This window comes from Leptosomus discolor, chromosome 25 (genome assembly GCF_034619465.1).
Source record: "Leptosomus discolor isolate bLepDis1 chromosome 25, bLepDis1.hap2, whole genome shotgun sequence".
Classification (NCBI taxonomy): Eukaryota; Metazoa; Chordata; class Aves; order Leptosomiformes; family Leptosomidae; genus Leptosomus; species Leptosomus discolor.
This window is the reverse complement of record NC_141415.1, coordinates 7,517,040-7,544,335: the sequence shown is the minus strand read 5'-3', so window position 1 is coordinate 7,544,335 and position 27,296 is coordinate 7,517,040. Positions and strand designations below refer to the sequence as shown.

The 27,296-nt window shown below is 43.8% G+C and overlaps 3 protein-coding genes across 7 annotated transcripts; all 3 read left to right on the top strand.

Moving 5' to 3' along the window:
* The first annotated feature begins 1,571 nt into the window (after positions 1–1,571).
* KRT20 (keratin 20) lies at positions 1,572–5,970 on the top strand. Its single transcript, XM_009953308.2, has 8 exons — positions 1,572–1,994; positions 2,748–2,830; positions 3,045–3,201; positions 3,501–3,662; positions 3,744–3,869; positions 4,024–4,244; positions 5,171–5,211; positions 5,873–5,970. Exons 1-8 carry the CDS (start codon positions 1,572–1,574, stop codon positions 5,968–5,970), a joined length of 1,311 nt encoding a protein of 436 aa, XP_009951610.2.
* A 2,044-nt stretch (positions 5,971–8,014) lies between these two features.
* On the top strand, positions 8,015–12,000 carry KRT12 (keratin 12). Of its 5 annotated transcripts, none has more exons than XM_086478018.1 (9): positions 8,015–8,539; positions 8,600–8,994; positions 9,594–9,676; positions 9,906–10,062; positions 10,353–10,514; positions 10,623–10,748; positions 11,123–11,340; positions 11,608–11,690; positions 11,903–12,000. In XM_086478018.1, exons 1-9 carry the CDS (start codon positions 8,350–8,352, stop codon positions 11,998–12,000), a joined length of 1,512 nt encoding a protein of 503 aa, XP_086334144.1. In that variant the 5' UTR covers positions 8,015–8,349. The 5 variants fall into 5 exon arrangements, with proteins under 5 accessions (XP_086334144.1, XP_086334148.1, XP_086334147.1 ...); XM_086478022.1 differs by having other exon boundaries at positions 8,344–8,626; positions 8,711–8,994; positions 11,123–11,334; XM_086478021.1 differs by having other exon boundaries at positions 8,350–8,674; positions 8,711–8,994.
* A 4,126-nt stretch (positions 12,001–16,126) lies between these two features.
* KRT222 (keratin 222) lies at positions 16,127–22,109 on the top strand. Its single transcript, XM_009954321.2, has 6 exons — positions 16,127–16,156; positions 18,045–18,173; positions 18,927–19,147; positions 20,170–20,246; positions 20,424–20,529; positions 21,896–22,109. The coding sequence occupies exons 2-6, from the start codon at positions 18,069–18,071 to the stop codon at positions 22,107–22,109; spliced, it is 723 nt and encodes a 240-aa protein (XP_009952623.2). The 5' UTR covers positions 16,127–16,156; positions 18,045–18,068.
* The last annotated feature ends 5,187 nt before the right edge of the window (positions 22,110–27,296 follow it).

Here is a 27,296-nt window from a genome sequence, read left to right as displayed (position 1 = left end):
GCATTCCCCTGCAAAGCAGGTCTGCCCTGAACACTGATCACTTTGGTTTGGAAGACGCATTTGTTCAGAATAGCCAAGTACGACAGCTTAACTCTTTACCTTGATCCAACACTGTTTCGAGTGATCTGTAGCACAGTAACTTCACAAACTTAGCCGTGTTGATTCCCCTGGACCCCAGGTTAGGCGTTCTCCAAAACCTGAAGATGTTCCCAATACAGAGTTTACCGCCTCCAGAGCTTAGTGTCTCACCAATTTCCTTGCCCCAGGGCTGAGGAGCAGTGTGTCCAGCAGCTGTTCTCACTAATACAAGCAATATTGTTAACTGTTCTCCCTGACTCGCTGTACATTAATAATCCACAGAGGTATTGCCAGCACAACGCCCCAGGGAGCTACATCTACGTAGTGCCCCGGTGCCCACCTGCTGCCTGCTTTCCTGCAGCGCTAACACCCCCTCAGCAATCAGATCCTTCCCTTGCTTTCCATTTTACCTCTGCCTTTTCTGTATCAAAAGTGTGCACCACAGTCAGTTTAGGAACCTCAGTACGATCAGAAGCTGGGTTGTTGGGTTTCTTCGTGCGCTGAACAAAGGCAGTGATTTAACACCCGGGCTGTGACAGAACGCCCGGCAGTGGAACTCGCTGCTGGTCGTCTCTCTGCCTGGAACATGGACCAGGCAGGAGGGATACTTGTTCTGCTTTAACTTCAGCCACACTGGAGGGCTGGAAGCTAGTCATGCTGGAAGCCCAGCGCCTCCTGTCACTCTATGGACCTCAGCATCTCATACATGAAACAAAGTGGGCAAGGAAGATTTCAATATCCTTGTTCCTATTACTTTCTTTACGAACAAAGCAATTCTTTTTCTGCTTAATTTCAACTGTGCTGAAAGGTAAAGTTCAATGTGTAATGGTTTTCTAATACTAAATGAATGCACATTCCATGCAGGCTAACTGCAACAGCATTCCCTTTCCAGTCACAGTATGAATATTGTTTTGTGCTTCCTATAGAATGAACTAACACGGTGCTTACAGACGCCTCCTTTCTAGTAATTCATACACTGTTCTAGACCGTCCTGAGGCCCAAACTGTTGCCTCCTCAACAGAAATACAGGATTGATTGCAAATATAAATATTTTAAGTCTCTCGTCACATATAGTCAACTCTCATTTTAATTTCATACACTGCACACGGGGGTAAGAATCTACTTGTTTGTTCAAAAGGACTATAGAGAGTATGGCTGCACGTATACTGGCATAAATGATTCAACAGTTTATTTGTGGTTTATCTTTTATTCAAACTAATTACAAAGCAAGCCAAACTACCTGAGGAGTTTCTCTCAAACACAGATGAACAGATGAAAACCCCCTGACACTGTACGGAGCGTGGGGGCAATGTGCTGGGTGCTCTTTGTGCTGACACCAGCCACATCGTGTGTCAGCAGAGGTGGGGTTTACAGCGATTGTGCTTCCCCTCTGAAACCCAGTATAAAGGTTCACAGGGCGCTCGCTGCTCCTCACTTCAGCTGCTCGCGCCTGTGCAGGTTGAGCTGTTCCATTTCAGAGGACAAAGCACACAATGGCATTCTCCAGCCAAAGCTTCCAGTGGGGTACAAGCACCCACCTCCAGCCCACTGCACCCAGTGTCAGTGGTGTGACCTCCAGGAAAATGGCTGTCCAAAAGATTCAGGCACCCAGCGTCTACGGGGGAGCCGGTGGCTACGGCACCCGCATATCTACCAGCACCAGCTATGGCCAAGGCTTCAGTGGGAACTTCCAGCTTAGTATTACTGGTAACGATGTGCTGCTCACTGGCAACGAAAAATCAACCATGCAAAATCTAAATGACCGTTTGGCTTCGTACCTGGAGAGGGTGCGCTCGCTGGAAAAGGCAAACTCCCTGATTGAAAAGCAGATCAAGGAGTGGTACGAGAAGAACACCATAGATGTCAGGCATGACTACAGCTCATACTTTAGAACGATTGAAGAGCTCCAAAAGAAGGTAAGATATCGCATAGCCATCTATACGTATATGAATTGTAGTTACCGGGGAGACAGAAATAATCTATTGTAGAAAATGTACTTTTCCAGATTGCAATTGTCTCAGCTAGGAAAAATAAATGCTTTCTTTTGATCAGATACAAATTAGTGACAGATTTTGCATCATTTGTATACTAGATATATGTCTGCAGATGTGAGTAATCTCATACATGAAAAATCTTCAAATCAAAATTAATGAATTCTATTTGCCTTAGGTAATTTTAATTAGTGAAAATACTGATGGCGGTTTACATATTTAAATACAGTTTAGCATCTGTTGATTTCAAAGTGTTTTTTCAGAAAAGACTGCCAAATGCTCAGAAAAAAATAATAGATCACTACTTGAAACAGTAAAGTACCACTATAAACAATAAACTATTTCCACAGCAATCAGCTGACAGATTTGTCAAATTACTCTGCCAGTGAACTTCCTTAAATCTTTCTCCTCTTACTTTTTACCAGTTCTATTTCCCATCCTTTAAAAGCGAGCAGTTCATCCCAACTATTTCATACACCTATTATGACAGCATAATTTGCCTTTTGGAGAACCTAAATCCTCCTATGCACTTCAGGGGGAACTTAGCTTAAACCTAGGTGACTAGTAGACAGCTGAAGTTAAGCGAGAAAAAGCCCACATGTGGTACTAATTTCCAGAAATGGATCAAGTGTGCATTTACGTGCAATGATTCGTGGCCTTTCAACCATTCCTTTTTAGATCAGTGCTGCACAGTTGGAAAATGCAAGGCTCGTCCTGGAGATTGACAATGCCAAACTGGCTGCTGATGATTTTAGGCTGAAGTAAGTTCCATGATTGTTTCATAATTCTCTTTAATGCTTCTCTTATTCATGAAAGCTTCTAGTTATTAGTACCAAAGCTGAGAAGTAAACATTTTCTAATGTAAGGTTTAATAAAAAGAAACATTTTACAACTAAGACTGTAGTAGTTACCACTTCTAACATCTACTTCAAAGCGTTGCATTTTCACGATGACAAAACAAGCCTTATTCTACAGGTATGAGAACGAGCTGCTGCTCAGGCAAAGTGTCGAGAGTGACATTAACGGACTGGTCCGAGTTCGAGATGGCTTGACTTTGACAAAATCAGACTTGGAGTCACAGATTGAAAGTGTGAATGAAGAACTAGCTTTTCTTAAGAAGAACCACAACGAGGTGAGAGCAGCTGAACACTGTCAGGGAGAGATTTTTTTGCAGTGGCACACAGAAGCACAGCCTCACTAGGAATAATGACATCTTCGAATATTACACTTATAGTGGGATTCAGCTCCAGATTAGCACATCAAAATTTAGGTACCTATTCACAAATTATCTGGTTACAAGGTGATTAAGTCATGGTGCCCTGAGGTGCTATTTAAGAATTACTTCTATGTCTGTAGATTTTGAATTTCCTTCCAACGTTCAGGAGTGGAAGCTCCCTGTAGCTGCTGCTAACACACTTCTCGTTGCTGTAGGATGTTGACAGGCTGCGCAAGCAGGTGGGCGGCTCAGTCAGTGTAGAGGTGGATGCTGCTCCAAGTATTGATCTGGCGACTACCATGGAAAACATGAGAAAGCAGTATGAAGAAATGGCAGAAAAAAACCGTCAGGAAGCCAAAGAACGATTTGAAAAGCAGGTAAGGTCAATTACTTAGACATCGGTCAGAACCTCCGTCATGTCCCGCTGCAGTTTACAGCCCCTCATTTCTGCCCTTCAGACAGTTGAGCTGAACCAGGAGGTAGCGATCAACGTGGAGCAGCTGCAAACCCAGAGGACAGCGGTCACCAACCAGAGACAGATCGCCCAGCGTCTGGAGCTGGACTTACAGTCCCAGCTTAACATGGTAAATAACAAAGAGCACTTGAAATGAGGGCTGTGTTTAGCAGACAGTTACATGGATAAATGTAGAAACTGAGAGGCTTTTCAATCAAAGGTCATTGTAACACACCAATGTGTTCTCTTGAATAACGCATCTCTCTTCTTTCCATCGGCTGTAGAAAACTTCACTAGAAGACACCCTGGCTGAAACCGAAGCACGTTATAGTTACCAGCTGACCCAAATACAGGGAGCAGTTGCCAATTTAGAGGCTCAACTGGGGCAACTCCGAGCTGACATGGAGAGTCAGATTAGCGAGTACAGTATATTGCTGGACATCAAGACTCGCTTGGAAATGGAGATCGCCACGTACCGCCGCCTGCTGGAAGGGGAGGACAACAGGTGAGGAAATACAGACGCTTTGCCTGTCAGTTTAGTTCCGTATGACAGCAAACACCAGTGCAGATACTGTCTACGTTCACGGAAGGTGAAAGTGTAGGATTTGCCGCTTCCCAGCTGCTTGGGGAGGGGGGCGGGGAGAAGTCTGTCGTCCAGTTCTCAGCTGTAGATTCGGAGCAGGCTGCAGTTCGTGCTGTTTCAGAAGCTGCTATGGAAGTCGGTTGGGTTTGTTTCCCGGCCTCTGCATACCTACATACTCTCACTCCGGACAGATAGCCACACTCCGTACGCATCACTAATTCAGTTTTGGATCACTTGTCCGTAACTGTAACGACTGCAGCTTGTGGAGGCCTGTGCTAACCTGGGCTAGATTTCTTTTAACCTGGTTTAGACACTGCAGCACGGCGCCACACTCGAGCAGGCACCAGCAAGAGCATATTGACCTTCTCTTGCAGCCCACGGCAAGTTTTGCCGCCTGCACTGGATTATGCTCTGCTCCACCTGTGTCACTAGTAGCCAAGCTACGCAAACATTTGAAGAGCTGCAAGTGAGCTGACACTAAATGTTCAGGTAGTCCAGTACCCCATATTCTGTAGTGAAAAGAGCAGACATCTACAAAAGTGGGGCGAGCAGAGAGTGACATTTCCCACCAAGATTCTGCCTGTTCAGCTCTTCTGGCTCAGGAACTAGATTTGGCATATCTGCATGAGCTGAAGTCACAGCACTGCAGAAATGAGTGTGCAGATTAATTGCACCTATAGCTTATGCTTAGCAAGTTTTACTTGAGAGAAAATTCATTTAAACACCTGGTCAAATGTCTTGATGAAAGGACATTACCTGTCTTGATTAAACACCCAGGAAGGGTACAAGGATGTTTCTTCAATATTAGGTGTCATATGTTTATATTTTTTAATTTGTAATTTGAACAGACACTTCGAAGTGGAAGTATCTACAGCAGAGCTTGAAAAAGGTATGTCACACCAAGTTGCTTATTTTCTGATGGCTGCCTGTTGAAATGTTATGGAACTAAGTAGCCTGATATAGAACACCACAGTTTCAGAGCAAATAATCAATAGTGGAATCTTACATCAAGAAAGCAATCCGCCATATGAATTGATGACCTATAGGGATTATACAAAGCCTGGGTTTATGTGTATAATTCAGGTGCCCAAAGTAAAACCACAGACTCCCCAAAGAGCCAAGAGAACAACAGAGAATCATTTAACTACCCTCTGGAGGCCTTCAGAAGCATCTGCTTCACTCCGCTGCCCACACAGGGAGCCCAGGCTCCTCAGTGAAGTATCTAGTTTAATAGCAACAATAGCCATTTCCGTGTAAGACTGTTCCCAGGGTTTAGGTCCACAAGCCTGTGCTAAACTGAAGCAAAACTATCAGGAGGGACAGGGAGTTATTCAACACAACGCCCACTATAGTATTATGGGTAACATATAGAATGTTCAAAGGAAGAGAAACAATCTCCTGCGTAGCCCGACAGTTTACTTCACATCACTGCACTGAGAAGACGCCTTGGTCCATCTCCCCACGGGCGCACTTGCTGCCAGCACTACGGCAACAGTGTTCCGTCAACAGACACTGCATTTAATTAACTCTCTGTTCCATTTCATTCCCAGAATCGACTAAAGTTAAGAAGATCAAGACAATTGTTGAAGAGGTGGTTGATGGCAAGATTGTCTCCTCTCAGACCAAAGAGATTGAAGAGAAGGTGTAAATGGCACCAGCAGAGAGGAGACGGCCGCCGAGCTTCTTGGAGCTGATGCCAAATGGAAAGACTAAACTTCATAAAGAATCCAAGCTAATTCTCCCCAAAACCCAGAAGGGTTGAAAAATCCCAAACTATCAAATCTCAAACAATCTTTTGTTGTTATTGTTGTTATTGTGTGGTAGTGTTAATAAAAATCAGTAAGTTACGAAGTACTAGATTTTGGTCACTAGATTACAGACTGACTAAATACCTTGATGAAAAAAACAAATCAGCCTGTTATAAATGTGTAATTGTTTCCAAGACAGATAAAACCCGAAGTATTAGTTTTTACAAAATTACATTTAAAAGACTTGCTCAGTAAAAAACAGAAAGTCAAATGACTTACAGCATGAGTTTACTATAGCTTTTAAAATAACCTAAATTAAATTTAGAAAAATACTGAAGCAATGTTTACTGTTGAAGTTTCAAAGCACTAAGCTGATGAAAGTCACTAGATGAAGATGTGGGACAAAATTTGCTCACGAGCTTAAGAAGCTCCGGACAGTAACGGGCTCTTCTGAAAGCACTCTGAGAATTTTTTCTTCATTTTTCCAGACAGTTCACTTCAACATCTGGTGCCTTAAGTTTTCTCACACTTTCAGTGTATTAACAAATGAAAAGTTTTCAGAAGAGAGCTGCTATTTCTGACACCTTGATGGACACTTCACCAAAGCTCTACATAAAAGAATTTACCGGATATAGATGATACACTCTTTATCAAATACGTTAGTTTAATTGCAATCCAGCACTTAGCAATCTCTTTTCTCTTTTGTACTAGCACATTCAGAGTAGATTTGGTTTTAAGTGTGTTAAAATGTTGATTCAGTGCACCTTTTCTGAACTTGAACAACCATTCAAATGTAATGCAGCTTCACTTCAGTAAAAACTGATTTTCAAATAAATAAGAAGTGTCAATTTGCATTTCACGATAAATTAAAAATAATAAATAAATTGAAGAAGCCTATTTATTATTTTTCACTCTCTGGGACTGATTAAATCACATGGGACTTCAGTCAGGAATGAAAAGACCACCAGGTCCAGCAAAGCTCTCCACAGGAACTGCACGCCCCCGCTCCCGCGCAGCGCCAGCCGCCTGGGCACACCCAGCTCTCCAGGCCCAGGAGTCCCCATTTTCCTCCTGACAACATAAACACAAAAAGCTCTTCCTTTTGAAATCCCAGCTGTCCAGGGTGTTATTTACTGAACATAAACAGCTGCCAAAGAAAATAATCCTTTGCTCTCGGTGCCATGAGTCACTGGTTACCAGGCTATCAATTCCTTTCTCATAAATGCTTTACTTAAACCTTTGATCTACTGATCATAATACATTTCTGCCCGAAAAAGCACCCATGCTTTGTAGATAAATTAAAAGTGAACCCATTTCAGTTGACAAATCCAATGATATAATTAAGCCAGGACAAAGAAAAACCATTTTCTGTTAACTGAAATAACTTCAAAAGAAAAGTATATTGGTTTTGAAGGGTTTCCATGCCTAAACCTGCAACCAGAAGAGCAATACTTGACCTTTACATTTATATTATGAAAAGCACAGAATACAGAAATCATTTTCCTTATTTTGAGATAAAAGCCAACTGTTTAGAAGAAGCAATGGTTAGTTTTCAGCTCAAAAGCACAAACTGTTGGTATAGGCTAGGCATATTACACAGAGGTATGACAATGATGAAAGGCTTAGGGCAGAAAGCACAATTGCTAGTTATATTTGGTATAATCAAGTATATTTAATTTTCCTATTAATGATCAACCTGCAGATCACTGAACGTCCATGTGCCTCTTCATACACTTTTGGTGATCACTTTTCTTACTTCTTAGTAAAGGTACAGGGAGCACTGATCTGGCAGAGGTTCACGCTCGACAAGGGTTATGAAAAGAAGCACGTGTTTGTATGACACGAAAGGGATGGCTCCCCTGACATACGCCTGTAATAGCCCCAAACCAAGAAAGCAGTGAATAAATACCTGATGACAAAAACATTTATTTAGGAAGGATTTAAATGCGAGAAGAAATTTTTGTGCTTCGTTGCACATGGCAAAACATCACGGCGCTGTCTTAGCTCTACTCCACCCATTCCCCCTCACACAGCAAATACCTGGAGGGCACCAGGTTTCCACTCCCGTTGGCAATTCAGATTGGCCCGTTGAGTTTGGTCAGGACATACTAAACTGACTTCCCCTCCAAACAAGAGAGAGGCAGAATTAAAGATCTTCCCAGGAGGTGGGGACTGCACTGCAACCCCCGCTGCCTTCCCTATATAAAGGGCAAACGTCTCGGGTCTGCCTTGCTCTGCGCCCGGTGCTCCCCGTGACAGCCCAGGGCACCTCGAGCACCATGGCCCTCTCCGTGCGCACAACCGGCGGATCCCGGCAATCCTCTTCTCGGAGTGGACTTGGCGGGGGATCTCTGAGAATGTCTGGCTCTAGCGGTGGAGGAGGCTTTGGGGGCAGCGGGCTTGGGTTTGGCGGTGGATCTGGCGGGGGGTTTGGTGCTGTTTCCATGCTTGGTTCAGGCTCTGGCTTCAGTGGGGGTTTTGGGAGTAGCTCAGGTGGAGCCTTTGGGAGCAGCTTAGGTAGTGGCTTAGGTGGAGGCTTTGGCAGTGGTTTAGGTGGTAGCTATGCAAGTGGCTTAGGCAGCGCTTTCGGTGGAGGTTTAGGAAGTGGTTTTGGTAGTGGCTCAGGATCTGGTTTTGGAGGTGGCTTCGGCGGTGGCTCAGGATCTGGTTTTGGAGGTGGTTTTGGCACTGGTGGTGCTGGGGATGGTGGCCTTCTTTCTGGCTCAAAAAAAGAAACTATGCAGAACCTCAATGACCGTCTGGCTGCTTATCTGGACAAAGTACGATCTCTGGAGGATGCCAATACTGAGCTGGAGCGCAAAATCCGCGAGTGGTATGAGAAAACCGGCCCTGGCGCTTGCATCCCTGGATCTGGGAACGACTATAGTAAATATTCTCCTATAATTGAAGATCTTCGAAACAAGGTAGCAAAGCAATGTACTTAATGTATCTCTACATTTGTGATTCACCTAATAATATTTTGGATAAAAACAACAAATTCCTTTCAGAAACCAAGAGCAAAGTTATTCTGTAGCACCGGCGTTTGTAATACCCTCTGTCACGTTGCACTGGTACCACGTGTTGAATTTTTCTTGTATATTAACGGCAGTTCTGCAGCTGTATCACACAGTGCTGTGTGACTTGGTCTAACTTGAATGAAGGAGAAGGCAGTGATGGAACGCGGTTCTACAAACCCCTGTAGATTACAAAGTTTATATTTTCCTAAGTTTCGTATTTCTTACATCGCAAATTCGGCCCCTGAAACAGACAGGCTGCCTGGCAAGGTCTGCAGAGGTTATAAACTATCTAGTCCAGAACACGAACTGGCACGCTGCCGTTAAGTCAAGCATGCTGACTCCCAGAAACTCTGTCCTATATATTTTCATGGTAAATTATACAAAACGCTAACAAGTTACATTTAATATCATAATTGTATCTAGGATTATAGATGTGTAAATAGCTATACCAAGCTGCAAAGCCATTGGGCTGCAAAATCATTCTCTGAATACTGTTTGTGTTGCAGATCATTAATGCAACTATCGACAACGCAAGAATCATTCTGCAGGTCGATAATGCCAGACTGGCTGCTGATGATTTCAGACTGAAGTAAGTATATCTTAATATTACAAAAACTCTTACCAATATTTTAAGGAAAAATTATTTTGTATTTAAAAATCTCTTTCCTTGTAGATTACTTTAACGTAATTATTAAACCATATTATAATAATTATGTGTATTAATATTTCATATTGATATCTATATAAGTGCATAGTAACAGTTTGCATTTGACCTCATTAACCATGTAAAAAATCAAATTTAATTACTTTATTTACAGATATGAGAACGAAGTGGCTCTTCACCAGAGCGTGGAAGCTGACATCAACGGTCTGCGCAGGGTTCTTGATGAGCTGACCTTGACCAGAGCTGACCTGGAGATGCAGATCGAAAGCCTGAATGAAGAACTGGCTTATCTCAAGAAGAATCATGAAGAGGTACTTCTTTTTTTTTTTTTCTCTGTGAATTTATAACAAGGTAGATGGAATTGTGAAACATCAAACTATTCCCTTATTTATGCCAGCGAGAGTTCCTTGGTTTCTTTAGTTGGTTTGTTTGCTGTTCTTTTTTGGGTTTACTAAGTGAAAGAGTGAAAGAAATATGCACACAAGCTACGGACTCTCGTTGGAACAGAATTGATGTCACATGTATTTCTTCACGTACAGTTTTGGTAGAACTATTTTGCCTTTTATTAACAGAAACTCTTCTTTATTTTAAATCTCTGCAGGAGCTTCAGGGCATCCAAAGCAGTGCATTTGGCCAAGTCAGCGTTGAAATGGATGCTGCTCCAGGAACTGACCTGACCAAGCTTTTGAATGACATGAGGGGACAGTACGAAGTCATTGCTGAGCAAAATCGCAAAGAGGCTGAAGCATGGTTCAATGAAAAAGTAACAACCAGAGATAGCAAATTCAGTGTAAAAATGTAAAACTCATGTAAAAATTCGTTAACTATTTGGAACGGTAAAATGACACTCTATTCTTCCTTGCCATTTCAGAGCGGGGAGCTGAAAAGGGAAATCTCCACCAACACTGAGCAGCTCCAGTCAGGAAAGAGTGAGATCACAGACCTAAAACGGACTCTCCAGAGCTTGGAAATTGAGCTACAATCTCAGCTTGCCATGGTATGTTCTAAAGAAGCTGCTAACTAGCCAGAGGAAGATTTCCAACTTCAAAAGTGTTGCTCAATCTTAGGCTATTCTGTAGGATTTAGGATTTGCATTTATTTCCTATTAAATCCTGCACTCTTTTCGTTCCCAAACAGCAGTACTATAGATAATTGGATTGCAAGTAGTGTGTTTAAAGCAGATGAACTTCTGTGTTCACAGTCAGTGAAGCAGCAAGGGCCGGTTTTCAAACTGGTATTTCAAGAAAAAAATAAAAATCTCTAAGTAATAAGGCTATACTTACTCCCATTAAACTATTCCAGCTGGTTTTGTCTTTGTAAATAATTTTTTTTTCCCCTCATCAGAGATTATTTAATATCCTTCTTACACAGAAAAAATCCCTTGAAGACACTTTAGCAGAAACGGAAGGAGGTTACTGTGCTCAGCTTTCCCAAATGCAGCTTCAGATTGGGAACCTGGAGTCTCAGCTGTTTCAGGTCAGGGCTGACATGGAGCGCCAGAACGCCGAGTACCAACAACTTCTAGACATCAAGACTCGCCTGGAAATGGAGATTGAAACCTATCGCCGCTTGCTGGATGGCGAGTTTGTGTAAGCAACGGATTGACATAAAATACCTCCTTTGTTTTATTTTCCATAGCAATATCCTTTCCAGGAAAAAGAGGTAAATAAAGAAGTGGCACATTCACCAAAAGAGAGTAAGGCACCTGCAGTGATTCTGAAATCATGCAGACGTCCTCTGAGGAGAACGGGCCGTTCTGCTCAGTGTTTAACGTAATCCACCAATGCCAGCATGAAAAGGGAACTTCTCCTGATCCTGACATTCTGCAATGTTGTGTGTCTCTGATTCACTTCTAGGAGCGCAGGACAGGGAGTCACATTTGAAAGCTCATCCTTGACAGGGTCCAAATCACAAACACAATCACTGGATTCTTCTCAGGGTAGGTAGAACCTGCTTGAATAAAATTTTGTTTCTAAAGTCTTATAAATGAAATAATACAGGCTATTCTGTTGTAACTACACCTTGGAGTTCATTATAACAAGAAGCCAATTTAAAAGGAAAAGGGCGTGACTGATCATGTACGCATGCTGCTCTGTTTTATCATTTTTAACACTTTGATAATGATTTTTTTGTTCCGTTTATGACGTTTAGATCCTACCAAAACCAGAAAGATCAAGACAATTGTTGAAGAGGTGGTAGATGGGAAAGTCATTGCATCCCATGTTAAGGAAGTTGAAGAGAAGCTATAAGGAACAACCCGATGCTGCAAAGGCTCCGTTCACGCTGTGGTTTCTCAAAGCCAAAACGGATAAACACTTTTGTATGCAGTGGTTGGCTTTTCACTAAGGTTCTTTCACACGAAACCAGCCTGCATTTTCATTCTTAGCAGTCATGCGGTGTATTTTCTGCTTCAGCCTATTGGTATTACCTGTACTATTTTCACCTTGTTCTTTAAATATATCATCAATTCTTTGTTCAATAACTACAAATATGGTGCACACATTAGGCATTTTAATTAGAGATGCTTTTTTATCATTTTTAGTAATGAATAGATAAAATAATGTTGCTATTCTAACTAATTTTCCAGTTTTCTTGACTAATAAAAAGGACTCAACAAGCTTTGAGACATTAGTGTCCCTTTATTCTTCATTTACGACTGCTGCTCCTGACCCAGATCTGCCGTTTTGCTGAGTACCTTGCCTCACCACACACTGTGTGTGGTACAGTACAGGACAGGGACATGTTAAAAACTGGTTAAATGTGGGATGGAAGGAATACTTGCTAACTTGTAATGTAAAGCTAACGGTTTGAGAGAAAAGTTTTTGCAAAGAACAACATACTGTAGAGACTGCAGCCAGAGAGGGAAAGGAGGGACCCCCGGGTTGGCAGCGGTGGTTCATGTCCCCCCGTGCCAACTGCTGGGAGCAAACAGGAGCCTCCCAGTCCTGAACTTGGCTTCATTCGCCCAACTCAAGTGAACAACATAAAGGAACCTCATCCAAAACAAAACTCTGAACCAAAATACAATCCCCTGACAATTTACACCCAAGCCTTTGTTCCTGAGCCAAAATGTTAATGGTTTTTGTGTGATTCTCAGATAAGACACGGAAGTTCCTGGGACCTCTTACGTGTGTATTACTGCGCCTCTAGAACACAAACGTTCTGCACATTCTGTCACATCCCTTAAACACTTGACCCAAGCCAGAAGTTTGATGGGGAGCAGATTTCATACCGTGCTTCCATTCTGCCTTTTGTAAAACCCACTACTAGCACTTTTTCTGCTTTCTGCTTCAAACCAATAAACGCCAGGGTAATTAAAACAAGAATCAGAGAACTAAATCAGCATCCTAGAATTGCCACATCTAAAATCCAGTCAGTTAACAGAAAAGCACTGTGATAAATAACCCAAAGAAATGAAATAGAAGCATCTTCTATATATACCAGTACAAAGAGGGAAGAACTTGAAAACCTCCTGAGTAAATGCACCATCTTCAGCAGCTGAAGGAAGCAATTTCCTTTCTAAAAGCATGGAACACAAGTGTGCCTCTTCTTTTCGCCCTTTAAAAGCAATGCTGATAAATACATGAAAAGAATCTTGCTACATGTGAAGTATTCCAATAACATTTTTTACCATCGCAGACTACATTTTTTTAATTAAAATAATTACAATATTAATAACAATAATTATATCAGAAACAGACAAACTGAGATTGTTTATGTAGCTGGGTATGATTACCAAGAGTACCATTATAGAGAAATTTTAAGATTATAGACTGAAGGTTATGTTTTCCTAAGACAGTATAGCATTCATCATCCTTCTTTCCTATCTGTAATTTTTTTCTCATATGGGGAAAACCTGAAACCATATCATCTTCCCCATTATTGACAGCATCGCCACTTTGAAGGGAAAAATGTGTCTCTCTTGTCATCTTCCTCCAAAGACATATACACTCCCAGAATAACAGTATACAAAGAAATACGAAATAATGTCAGTCCTCAAGGACTGAAACCATGAGTGCTGTGAAGTCATTACTCCCTCCCGGAGATTCCCACTGAATCATCATGCAGGTTACCTACGTACACACTGATCCTGAATTTAACGTCATGATCTAAAAGATGGCTTAGAATTGCCCAGGGTGCAGTTCTGATGTATGTAAAATCCAGAACCACTCTTGCCTTGTGAGAAAGCAGCGCTGGCAAACCAGAGCAGCCTGCGATCCCTACAGTGTGGTTGTACTGTACCGCAGAACCCAAACAACTGCGGCACAGTATCTGAACTACAACGTTCAGTAAAATCCAGCAGCTGTAATAAAATACAGATGTTGAAAGGAGCTAGAATTGAAAATTACGTAAATCCTAGAAGAGACACAAGTGCTTACACCTACCTGCCTTTAGCCTTCAGGGATCTCGTAGCCAGATGTTCCCTTTACACCTGAAAAATAAAAAGATGGAAAAAGAAAGCATCAGTGCTGATTTCTTTTTTAAAAGCTTTTACAAATTGTAGCAACTGGCAAATGTTTAGCTCCTGGTAACGTGCAGATTCACCCGCAGATGCTTGTTGATGCATAAGGTTTGGTTTGTGGGCCCCAAGCCCATATCCCTGCAGCCCTCTATCTTGTATTTCAAACTGAGACAGCCCTGGATTCATTTCTGGACGCTAGAGTGCCTTGACTTTGCCTGATGGGAACAGAAGATGTTGTGAGTCCCAGGGAACTGAAAGCAAACTGTGAACAATCGGTACTGCAATGCAAAGAAAAAGGAAGATTTTGAATTACATTCCAAGTTCTTATTTGCTTAAATACATAGGCTCTTCCAATTAATGTTTATACTGTCCTGAGGTATAATATCTTGTTTGTTTGATGGATTCCTGATGTTTTTATCATGTGACTGTTCTCATACCATCAACAAAAAACACTGTCAATATCTTGGGTTTAGAACTACATAAAACTAGAATAGTTAAGACACTTGTAGAAAAGAGAGTGGACAACAAACGATTCTCATCTCAGGCCAGGTCAGCTGAAAACCAGCCAGCTAAGGAACATCGAATCAGAACACAGGATCCTTTTACATGTGCCAGCGGACAAAGCCAAGAACAAGGAAGCCTTATGCACACAAGGAGACTTTTAAGTGGTATAACACTTTGACTTCTAAAAAGACAAGTGTCTTGTAAAAGCTTACTGCTTTTTTCTCATTTTACTGACGTACATTCTTATTCAGAGCCTAAAAATGCATTCTAGCTCACGAGCTTTTATTTTTTACTGAAATCTGACTTTCTTTACTAAATATCTGATACTGTGCACTACTGAAAAAAAACTTTGAAAAATAGGTAAGAGCCGTTCTTAGCAGGCAAGATCTTGGGATCAGGCAGTAGCTACAGTGAGCCAGGAAATGGCAAATTATTTGCAGAAAATACAGCCCAGCACACGAGCTATACTTTCCACCTCCTCGGCAGCTGTCAGGAAAGGTATGACAATCTTCCATCATCTGCCTTTTCCGTGAACTGAACACACCGACCCATGGCGGAGGAACTGTAAACCCCTGCAGAGACAAACCAGACACTTTTTTTCGGGCAGCAGTTAGCTATGTTTGAAGTGTTAATTCACCAGAACTTGCACTCTGAGGAAGAGGAGCCAAAGCCCTTGCCACAGGGCGCACAGCCATACTCTACCACTAGTAGTGCTGGTTCCTCTCCCTCTTTTTGAGTTCCTGCCCATAGAATCACCGAAATATTGGGGATGCCCAGGGGCCCAGCTCTCTCAAAACGGGACAGTCCTCAGCACTAGGTCAGGCCAGCCACCTGAGGCTTCGCTTCGCCGACTCTCAAAAGCCCTCAGGATGGGAGCTCTGCAGCATCCCTGGACAACCTGCTCCGGGGCTGCACCCTGCCTGGGGCCGGCCCCTTCCAGCGCCCCGCCACCAGCTCGGGTGTGCTGCTGGGGAGCTCTCCCCTTCCCCCGCGGCTGCTCTCTCATGCTGTGCAGCTGCGACTTCGTCCTTTGCTTTGTCTCGCTCAACCTCCCATTTCTGAGGTTACAGAAACCGGTTACAGCACAGCAAAACCGTCAGGACGTTGTGCGACTTCACTGCGGCACGTAATTTAGGAAGCGTTATTTTAATCGCTGCAGCAGCGACAGACCTTTGCCTCATCCAACGCGCTTGTAGGAGCGACTGGAAGCCTCTGACCTCCCAGCGCTTCCCCCAAAATTGGGCTCTGCCGCTTTAACCCGCCGCCGCTCCGCGCTGCTCTCCCGGCGCTGCCGCAGCCGGCGGGGCCACGGCGGCGCCCGGCCGGGGCGGGGATGGAGGGGAGCGGGGCTGCCCCCGCGGCGCGGCCCGGCCGGGCCGAGGTGTGAAACGCCCAGCGCCGGGAATCGGATAAAGCCCGTCCGCCCAGCGAGGAGCCAGGTAATGACCGCGTACAGCCCCGCACCTGCCGGAGCCGGGGCCAGGCCCCGGCCGCACGGTTCCTCCCTCGGCCCCGCCGAGGTGCCGTGTTTCCTTTGCGGTGCAGCATTCGCCGGGGAAGGGGTGCGGATGGCACTGCAGTGAGGTGCACTAGAGGCTGCGGAAATAGATGGTGGGCAGGGTAGGACAGGCACACTGAACGGATGCTCTGCAATTCATCTGGGTGTTTTTCTGTACCTGCCACAGCGATTGTGTCGTGATTTTAAACCATGATGGCAGCTGCCGTACCACGGTAACCTCTGGCACCATTTAGTCACCCCAGAGGAACAGAGAATCCTGAAAATCAAAGGCAATGGAAAGAATCCATGTATGTACAGATGGTGTCACCCTTTTTAGCTCCTATATTAAAGAAAACTGAACCTGTTCAGGAACTGTTTTATATTGTTCACAGTAAAACTATGTTATACTCTTCAATACATAGAATTTGTTCTTTCATACAGATTGATTAAATGTTATCAACACACAATGCTACTACTAGAGATTTCCATGCACAACATGGAAAAAACCCAACTAAAACCCAACTGAACTTTAAAATAAAACGGCAGAACTATTTTCGGCCATCCAGTGTCAAGAAATTCAGGGTGAAGATCAGATATTGTATCACCTTGTTGTACTCCTTAGGTATTGCAGAAATTCTGGAGGTTTATTTTAACCCCAGGCCAGCCTGCTGCTGCAGTCTGACTGATCTACACAGCAATCCACCGGCACCAGCAGCTATAAACTGGGTAGTTAAGCCAAGTTTGTATCTGTGTTTGGCACAAAGCAGCCGATGGATATTGCTGTAACCTTGTCACAGAAATGCTGCAGTACCCAGGCAAAAAAGAGTAAGCAAAGAATATCGAGTGTTCACTTGTGAATTAACTAAATCTCGACTTTTCACTAAAACAGTGGCATGGTAAAATCACAATTGGTCAGGGTGTTGGGGTGTTGGGAGGGGGAGAAACTTATTTTACTTGCTTCATAAGACCTGAATTAAAGAGTTCATTTTCTTAGAGTCGATGGCATCGTAACAACCTACAGAAGCAGTACAGTATGCACAGCAGCATGGATTGTTTCCAGTGCTTGTGGCATCTTCACCACTTGCAGTAAAACCCAGAATCAAAAAGGAAAAATAACTTTCCTAACGAAAACAATCATTCTGGAAGTTAAATTATCTCGAATAATATTTTAGATCAGGATTAAGCTTAGAACAGGCACCTCACTTCTGAATTGTCACTTCTAACATGGGTGACAGCATCTACTCGGAGACCTTGCCATTTTTTTCCTTCCTGGGATAGGTCGATCTTGAATAATCCGTCCTTAGGGGACAAGGAAAAGTGGTAGATCTGGATAAAGATGCTACTCGTATTCCAATGAAGGGAGATACTTGCCCTCAAATGACAATCTGAAATCTAGGCAATGACTACATCAGGCAAGAATCTAATTACAGCAGGTGTGGGCTCCCTCTCCATAAAGCTGTTCTTAGAAACCAAAAATACCTTAAAACCAAAGAACCTTACTCCAACCTGGAAGCCTGCCTGCCTGACTGACTGCAGTTCCTCTCGTTCCCGTGAAGTTAAGCCCATTCACTCAAGAGGGGAATAAGGTCCATTTGTGTGGGAACTCCTCTACAGCTACGGTGTTAGGGAGGAAGCTGCGGCCAGCTGCTGCCCACCAAACACAGCAGAAGGGCTTCCCGCCTACACGGCACATAAAATACCATCACTGTTCGTTTTAACAAATGTAGGTGACTCTCACAAAATTCCAACTAGATATTTTTATTTATCGATTTTATTTTCATTACTTGAATATTTTTTTAATACTGTTATCTTCTTTATATCCCCTGTAGCTAGAAGAAGCTACAAGTAAAAGAATGGACAAAGATGCAGAAGCACTAAAGGCAGCGAGAGCAGAACTCTGCGAGGCGAGACGGCAGTGGCACCGCATGCAGATCGAAATCGAATCTCTCCACGCGGTGGTAAGCACCATCAAATCAAACCTGAAATCGCCTGGAAAAAATTAACCTTTTCCTTGCTGACAGCCACTCCACAGCTCAGTTCATGCAACAATGCCATCCACTATACGGCAGAAACACAACACGGGCAGAAACGCACAGCTTTGCGGTGGACTTTCAGCCCGTCCCACAGAGCACTGACGAACAAGCCAGAACCCAGTCGATTGCTCACACTTGAGAGTGTCGCGTTTTGACTCAGGATCTGCCGTTCAACACACGCGTGTGTTCACGTTTTCACATCTGCCAAACACACGCGTGCACGGTGCTCCCCATCAGGCTCCCGGCCGCTCTGCCTCACCAATTCATGTGAGGCTGATAACTTTTTTTGAATGTGTGGACCAAATTTATCAACTCGTTCATGAAAACATGTGCCAGCAATTTACTGAATTCAGTAACATAGATAAGCTACCAGAGCACACAGACCACATACAGTACTGAGCCGGGTATCCTTTTCACCACACATAAAATCAGAGATCTGTAAAGTCCACAGTACTGGACTGCTGGTACCACAGAAGACTACAGTTTCTTATCCCATCTTAAGTAATTACAGATTTTACCGGAAAAATTCTCAGCAAAAGTACTTGAAAGCTTTAATCCTGTTCCTAAAGAATATTCTTAAAAGAACTGATGTAAAAATACAGGGATTGTCAATGAAACGTACGTGTAACATCTTTACACATATACTTTCCAAATCTTACAGTGAGTTACATTTCACAGGAAAAGGGTTTGGAACGTTCGTTGCGCGCCACAGAGCAGCAGTACCACGTGCAACTACAACATTTAGAAGCTGAGATTGGATGCTTAGAGAAAGAGCTACTGGAAGTGAGACGAGGTATTGAGAAACAGCTTCAAGAGCATGAAATTCTCCTGAACACCAGGATGAAACTGGAGGAGGAGATAGCAACATATCGCAGTCTGCTTGAGCAAGAAGAGAACAGGTATTTGTTGTTTAGAGAAAAAGTACTTAAATTTGTCCTTTGTTTCAGAACTTCCCATTGAAATAATCATCAGAAATGTAAATACATGAACCAATCATTAAAAAATTACAGTATAAACTCCTTAGCAATGGTTTCATTATAACTCCCCTGGTTGCACACTTTCCGGAGCTCAGGGCATCTCCCCGATGCACGGCCAGTAACCGCGCACACCGCACCCTCCCTCAAGGCCCTGCGTGCTGGCCCAGCCTTCCCATCCCATCAGCTGCCTGCCATGGCCTCTGCGGGTCTCAGACCACGGGTGAAGCGAGTGCCCACGCGTGAAGTTCTGGGAGAGGAGCTCACGGCTCGGCACGTGCCAGAAGCCATTTGCAGGCGGGGTTCGCTACCCGCGCTCACTCGGGGTAGGCCGCTGTCTAAGGATGGGCCTTCCAGGGACTCTCCACCTCCGCCCCGTCCCCGGTGCACAAGCACCAGCCTTTTGAAAGGCAGGCTCGAGAGAGGCAGCTACACAAACGTGACCAAGGAGGGGGAGAAGGAAAAGGCAAACTATTCACCGCGCGCTCAGCGCGGGCGCCTCCACCAAACCAGGCAGGCGGTTCCGAGTGCTCTCGGTGGAGCGTGGCCTCCCTCAGTCCTTTCTCCAGAAAACACAGAGCTTCAGTCCAGGAACTTCATGCGTTTGCGCACGAGGATTCCAGGCAGGGGAGTCAGTTTCAGATTTAATGCTTCTAACTCTGCAAATACACACAATTCAGTACTCATAAAATTAAATAACTCTTCCTAGCACACCACAAACTGACCAAGAACTGTCTGCAAATAACGAAGAAATTGCACAGATATTTTCAGTAACTTTCTTCAGTTCTGTACTCAGAATAAGAAATCCTAACAAATAGTTACTACAATCAAATGGAACTTCTCATGGTTCTCCTATTTTTAAATTTTTCATAGCTGTTCATAAGACAAGCTTTGGACTGAAGCAATTCAGTATTACTAGATGACTGTAATAATTTTTCCTTTTGCAGGTTTCGCTGCTCTGGACCTGACGGGAAGGAGGACAGAAAGCCCACCGCCAGCAAGGTTGCCTTTACGCTGCCTGCAAGTGAGTTTTCAGACACTTTCCCCTTAGGGGCTTACGGCCCTAAAGGAAGTTCCTAACTACCGACAAGATATTACAAAAGGATCTTCTTCCAGTGCAGGAGGAGGGAAAATACCTGTAGGTCCCGTGTGCTGAGCTTACTCTCCTGCCTGCCTAGTAGATCTGCATTTGCTTTTACAGATGGTGTAAAGAAGCCTGAAACTGAGAAGGTGGAACTGATGACAAAACAAGCGATCTTAGATGGAAATATGATGAAGGAAAGCGCTGAAGCTCATGGCACTGTACAGTAAGATAAACAGGAATTTAACAAAATAACTATTGAAAGTAAAGGGTGGGCATTACGTTTCATTAGCTTTGAGTTTTCCTTTATTTAGTATTTGTTATATCATGCCCATACAGCCAAGAAGCTCCAGAATAACAGCGGTAGTTCCTGAAGGTGGATTGAATGGCATGTTTTAACAACGCATTAAATTTTAAAGTTCTTTTTATTAGCATTTGCTTTATAAACTAACAATATCACGATGATTCTTCTGATTCGTAATTTCTATTTCTGTTAAGAATGAAACTATGAATAATTCATCTAGCTAAGACTGAAAGCAGAAGAGCCCATACCATGTTTGCACGGTCCCTCTGGGGCATATTTATGCACCCAAATTCAGGCTTGGCTGCTCGAACTTGCTATTTGGAAACTCCTACGTTTCACCAATTACCAAACAAGGAACGGACAGCTTGGCTCCTAAGTGGACATGTGAAAGTCTGTTACTGTCTATTATTCACCTTAAATTACTTTAATAGTATTGGATTGCCTCATTCTTTTTCTTCTGCCGCTCTTTAAGCTCTCTTGTAGACAAGCACTTAACGTTGCATTTAAAACCAACCGTAGCGCACAGTGTCACTGACACTTAACTGTAAGCAGCTGCTGGAAACACGTAGAAATTCAGGTTAAAAATGAATGCTGTCATGTGGGCCTCCAGACACACCCCCTGCCTGAAGCTGCTTCTCCCCCCTGCGCTTGGTTCCCCTCCCGCAGCCCGTCCGACCTGTGGGGGCTCTGGCCGGGCACAGCTCACTCGACCTGCGCGAGGCCCCCAGAGCCGGGCCATTAGACCGGGATCCCGACACATGCCTGGAGGGTCAAACCCATGGGCTTCGGGTGCCTGAAGATTATGGAATCGGCTGGGGGTTAAATCATCTGTATTTTTCTTCTGCCCTTTTTTTCTTTTTTAATTTAACGTAGCTCTACATTCTGAGGTTTGGATCTGAACTAGTTTTCTCCTCCCTATTTTGAAGGCTTTCAGATGCAGGAATTCTGCCCTGCCCACTACAGTGCCGAGGTTTCTTGCCAGGTTTTTGAGCTTGGGTTCCAACCTTTCTCCTTGGAAACAAACTGCCTGATGGGTTTGGAGCAGTGGTTTTGTATCCATGTCTACTTAAAAGTGCAAAACCAAGAATATCATGAACCCTCACACATTATTTAGCTTTTCTAGAGAATGAACCTGTGAAAAAAAGGAGAAATTCTAGTGTCTCAGTACCCATCTAAAATAACTTGACACCATATTACGCAATTTCTCTCTACGTTTTAAAAGCAGTCCTGAAGACAGATAATTCATATTGCCTAAAGGATCATAAACACATTTGCTTTATTGTTTCAGGACAGAAAAAGTGGATGAAGTCATTAAAGAGTGGGAAGGTTCTTTCTTTAAGGACAACCCTCGCTTAAGGAAAAAATCCGTCTCATTGCGCTTTGATCTCCATCTAGCAGCAACAGATGAAGGATGTTTACACACTAAAAAGAAAACTCTTCCCGACATTGAAGTCAGGCTGGTGATGCGGAGATCTTGCAGTATTCCTTCTATCAAACCTTAACCTACAGCAACTTAACCCAAAATTCATCTCTGAGAGGCTCTAGAAATAACCCGTAGACGGACTCACACAGCCTGCTATCTTGCTACAACTACAGAATCTTACCAAGTACTTTGATAAAATAAAAACATACGAGTCTTTTAAAAGAAAGGGAGAAGAGCAAGGGAGTGAAGATGCCAAGAAACCCAACTTCTACTGGTTTTATACTCTGGGTGCAGCCCTTTGATTTTCTCATTATTGTTGTTGTTTTGTAGAATTTCACCAAATATTACAAAAACTGAACTATAACTTTATACTTTGACATATTCTGCCTTTGTAAAAGAGAACTTGTTTTCTCTTTCTGGAAATGAGAAATGCGTATTTCATTCTCTCAGTTATTCCGTCCTGCATATTGATGAAATACTGCATAGAATGACTGATGAATCCTTGTAATAATTTATATCACGACTCTCATACTTCTTGAAATATATTTTAAAATAACACTTTCTAACAGCAAAAATTACATACAAAGATGCTCTTAAAATACATAAACTATTAACAAATAATTTTCTTTTTAAAGTGGCTGGTATTTTTAAATTAATTTTTTTAGGCAACAACTGAGCAAAAATGTCTTTCCCTTACACAATCGTACGCACATTTTAAAGGTGTTGTTCCAAACCAATAATATCTTAGCCACAGTGTTCCACTGACTTTGAAGCAGTCATTTCCACTGAAAATCAATCACTCCCTTACGTGCCCACACACAGCTGTACTACGACTTTCTCAGCCATAGCAAGGGAAATTATGCTCTTTAACTGTTCAAATGTAAGGAGTCCACCAACCATCTTAGTGCTGGTATTTCATTAATTTTGCTTATTATAACACCGTGAATTAAAATCTCTTGGACAAATTCCTCTTCAGACAAGTATTATAGGTAAGTTATGCTCCTGATCTAGTACACACAACGAGTCACTGGTACGCCAGGGTACAACTATTATTCCTTCAAATTACATGGACAAGATAAGGGCTACGTATTCAAAGCAGAATTCCACCTTACCCATTAAGTGTCCCCCACTACTACACAAAGTAGCTATGGGCAAATGCAAAGTACAGTAATGATCTTGCATCTGTACGCACAAAAAAACAGAAATACAAACTCAGCCATACTTCTTTATGTCATTACGAGGCAAGTTTCAAACAAAAATTGCATTAAGATAAGAGTGACTGTTGACGAGGACTTCTGAGAGGCACGGATGTCACCCTCACCGGAACTGGGACTGCAGGGGCTCAGAACCTAGAGATACCACGGGCCACATTTGCGGGATTCACAGCAGCATGTAAAAGGTGAAGTTCAGTGTCAGTACTTGCCTTCTTACTTAGGGCATGTGTTACAAAAACCAATACTACAAATTCTTTCAGTGTTCATTTATGCTTCTGTCCTTTGTTAACGGTAAGAACGATGCATTTGTATTGCCCACAGTTCTGTACCTGCTGTATGAAGCTGCCTAATTATCATTAACCTTAATACTGATCTGGTGTTGTCAATACTTGAGTACTTGGCATCCTGAATGTATTCGCCTGCTCTAGAATTTTCACTATGCAGCTTTTTTTTGTGCTTATACTCTGTACATTTTACAATACTTGAATTTAAACTAAGTTTTAATTGCTTTAAGGCACTTTAAACAGGGATACAAATTTACCAAAGTAAATGATAGTACTACAATAAAAAAGTATTAAAATGGAGCTTGCCCATGCATATTCTGTGAGTTTGACTGTGTATACCTCAAGGGAAAGAAGGAAAAATTAAAACGAAAGTTGTAGGTAAGAAAATCTGCAGCACTGCAACTAAGTGTTTTCCAAGCTCTCATCTACAATTAGGAAGCCACAAATTCCCTATGAATCTTTAACATAATGTGTGAGTGTCCTCCTGCTACAAAAATGACTCTTTTTTTCTGGTGAATCCAGTAACCTCGACAGGATCTGAAGCTCTTTGTTCTGAGCAGCACAAGAAGGAACAGCAGACAGCATCTGGCACGCACAGTTCACCAGCTGAGAGGTAAGATAATCACCAAGCAAACACAGAACAGACATTCAGCGTTACACAGACACCTCCAGAACTGCAGGCAGGCTTCCTCACGCCGGGAGAGCTTGCACAGGCACATCAAACCTGCCTTACACAGATGCAGGTGGTGCCATCTCTGCAGTAAACAACCACGGAGTCATCTTGCTCACGGACACATTTTTGTCTCTAACTGGGGGGTGTTTGGCTCATTCTCTGACCCGTGGTACTTCTCGGTGCATTAGCTTCTCTAGTCTAACTCTAGATTTTTTTTCCCCTAATGACAGAAACCTCATCCAGCATAATACAGAACACACACCTGACTTTGCCGTGCAAGGCAACCTCCGCGTTAATTTAGGAGAGGAAAATTACCAGGTATCCACAGTGAACATTGTCTGGGATACCAAGTAACCCGAAAAAATGCTGACCTTATGCACGTGCATTATTTCACCCGTGTAACAGCCCGACCTCAGGGCTTCCGAAGCCACCTCCCTGACCCCAGCAACAGCCCAAGTCCACCCTGAGCTGTCCCATGATCAGAAATTTCTTCCACCACAGAAGTCGCCATTGTTCAACACCGGACTCAACACTCATGAAATACAGAGTTTCTGCTTGAAGGTTAAGCAGAAGCAACCAGCATAAACCCAGTTACACTGTTTGACAATCGTGAAACCTGCTGCTCTAAGAAAAAAAGACCAAAAAAAGACTGCAGTTTACTGGCTGGTTTTGCCAACACACTCATCGGCAGGCAGCCCACTCTCCACTCTAGTTCAGGGCTCTTTTCTTTCCACGGGACTTCCCGACACTGACTTCGTTCCTGCATTACGGATCGCTGCTCCTCCAGCCCTGGTCCAAGTGTGTGTCCCGGCCTCAGCGACGTTTTCTCCCCTTACAGCCCAGGCCTGTCTTCTCATTATTCACAAATTCCATCTCTTCAAACGTGACAAGCCTACACGTCTATTCATAAACCACTCGAACTTCCACTAGTGTCAGTGTGAGCTCCACGTGGGCACAGAAAAAAAGAAGGATTCGCAATAACATCTCACCCTGACTTTAGGGCACTTTAAAGCTGAATTGAAACAATATATAACAGGGAAGCTTGATAATATGGCAGAGAATTCTTTGCTTCTGTGGTGCTAATTAGGTTCAGACCAGCTGAGCCCCTGCCAACACCTGCAGACGTCTGACGTGAAAACAAGTCCCATTGTCTCAACCTACTTTCCGATGAATGTATGTCCTCATTACAAGGGCTATGAAACTGCTAATTAAAACAGTTGGATAAAAGCCAGCTATTTAGAGGCCCCTGGTTGGTACGAGGCAGTATAAACAATCCTATTAAATCTGTAAAACTACTTATATCACACAGCACATTAAAAAGCATACACAGGCAAATCTTTTGCTATCACAACATGGAAATCAGGCAAACAGCAAAGTAAAAAAAAACCCAAAACATAAAGCAAAGTAAGGATTACCTTGCTGGCTTTGAAAACACACATAGTGATTCAGAACTATTAGCACAGAGAGTATCAGTAAATGTACTTGAACACCATAATAAATATTTCAATAAGCTGTGCAAATTTAGAATTTATTTTAACGCTATTGACATTAAATGCACTTCATCAACAAAACCTGAACTAGAGAAGAATGCATGAAGCGGTCACAACCAGGGGGAAAAACAGGTTATTTTTTGACCTCTTAACAAGTATTTTCTCACCTTTTCTTCACAAATGTTCTGCCCAGGTGAAGCTGTAGACTAAAGAGGGGTGTATTTGGCTGGCTGGCTGAGGAGTCTTTTCAATTCTTATATTCTTTTAATTATCAAATCAAAGTCACAGACTATTGTGCTGCATGTCAACAAACTCCCAAAGACAGGACACTGCGGGCAGATGAGGGCAGAGCTCGTCTCTCTTATTTGTTCACAAAAATGTGCTTATTTAAGAACAAGAGCAAACTGGGGTAGACAAACTGTAGGCATCAAGAAGAAAAGGCTCTAACTTGCAGCAACCTGGTATCATATTCAGTTAGTTTTCCTTCTTTTTCCCTTCTACCATCCTTTTGGGTTAGGTAGGTATCATCTATCTTTTTCCATTCAAAAAAAAAAATAATCAAAGATATTTCTGCTATCTTGGCTTTCCTTCAGCTGCCACATTCACCAGATCTACCAAAATCCTTTATGGATGTCTAGAAATTTGTCTTATTAGCTGTATGACAGCATCTCAATGCCAAACTTTATGTTTTCATGTTTAATTCAGTCACTTTAACCATTTTCACTGTATAACAGACTTATATGCTGAATGCTGAGGTCTGCAGTTCTTCTTCTTCCTCAGACGCTCAGAGCCATAAGGTGTACTGTGTATTTGCAAGTTTTTTACCTCCGCGTGCGATGCCCTCACAAATTTCTGCAAGAACTTGCTCTAGACAATTCCATGGCTCCCAGCACACCCTGTCATTCACAGTCCTCTGAGTGTCCAAGTTGGTCTGACTCCACTCAGAACGGCCATCTACATGGCTTTATAACCCAGGGCTGTCCCCGACTGCCGTCGCACCGCTCCACAGGCCGACCGGCTGCCTCCGGGCCTCCTCCCAACGCGCCGCCATCTCCCCACACCTCACAGGCCGAGCCCCGCCGGGCCGACGGCCGCCTCCTGCTCCCGCTCAACCCCTTTTACGACGGGACGCCGTTCCCCGGCCGTCGCTCCGGCCCCCCGCTGCACCCCTACGCAGACCAAGGGCCCCCCAGCGCTGGGCACCTCCGCCGTGGGGTTTATTCGCCCCGGACACCGCCCGCGCAGCCGGGACCGGCCCCTCAGGGCGCCGCGCGCGCCCCCTCTGAGGAGAAAAAGGCGCCAAGCGCGCGCGGGCGCGAGGCGCCAACGGCCGCCCCGTTCCCCGCCGCAGATTCGCCACCGGGAGGCAGCGCTGCCGTTCCCCCCCGGGCGGGCCGCCGCGGTCACAGCGGCCACGGCTGGGGCTGCGCAGCGGGGGGCGGCTGTGCTAGAAGGCGGGAAGCGGGTTCGCCTCCCTGTGGAAAGCGCTGACGGGAAGGCGGGACGGTTTCCCGCCCGCACCTTCCCCGTGCTGTCGTGGGGCGAAGGGGACGAGCCCGCTATCGGGGCTACCGGAGACTGCGAGTCCGCGGCAGGCACAGCCCG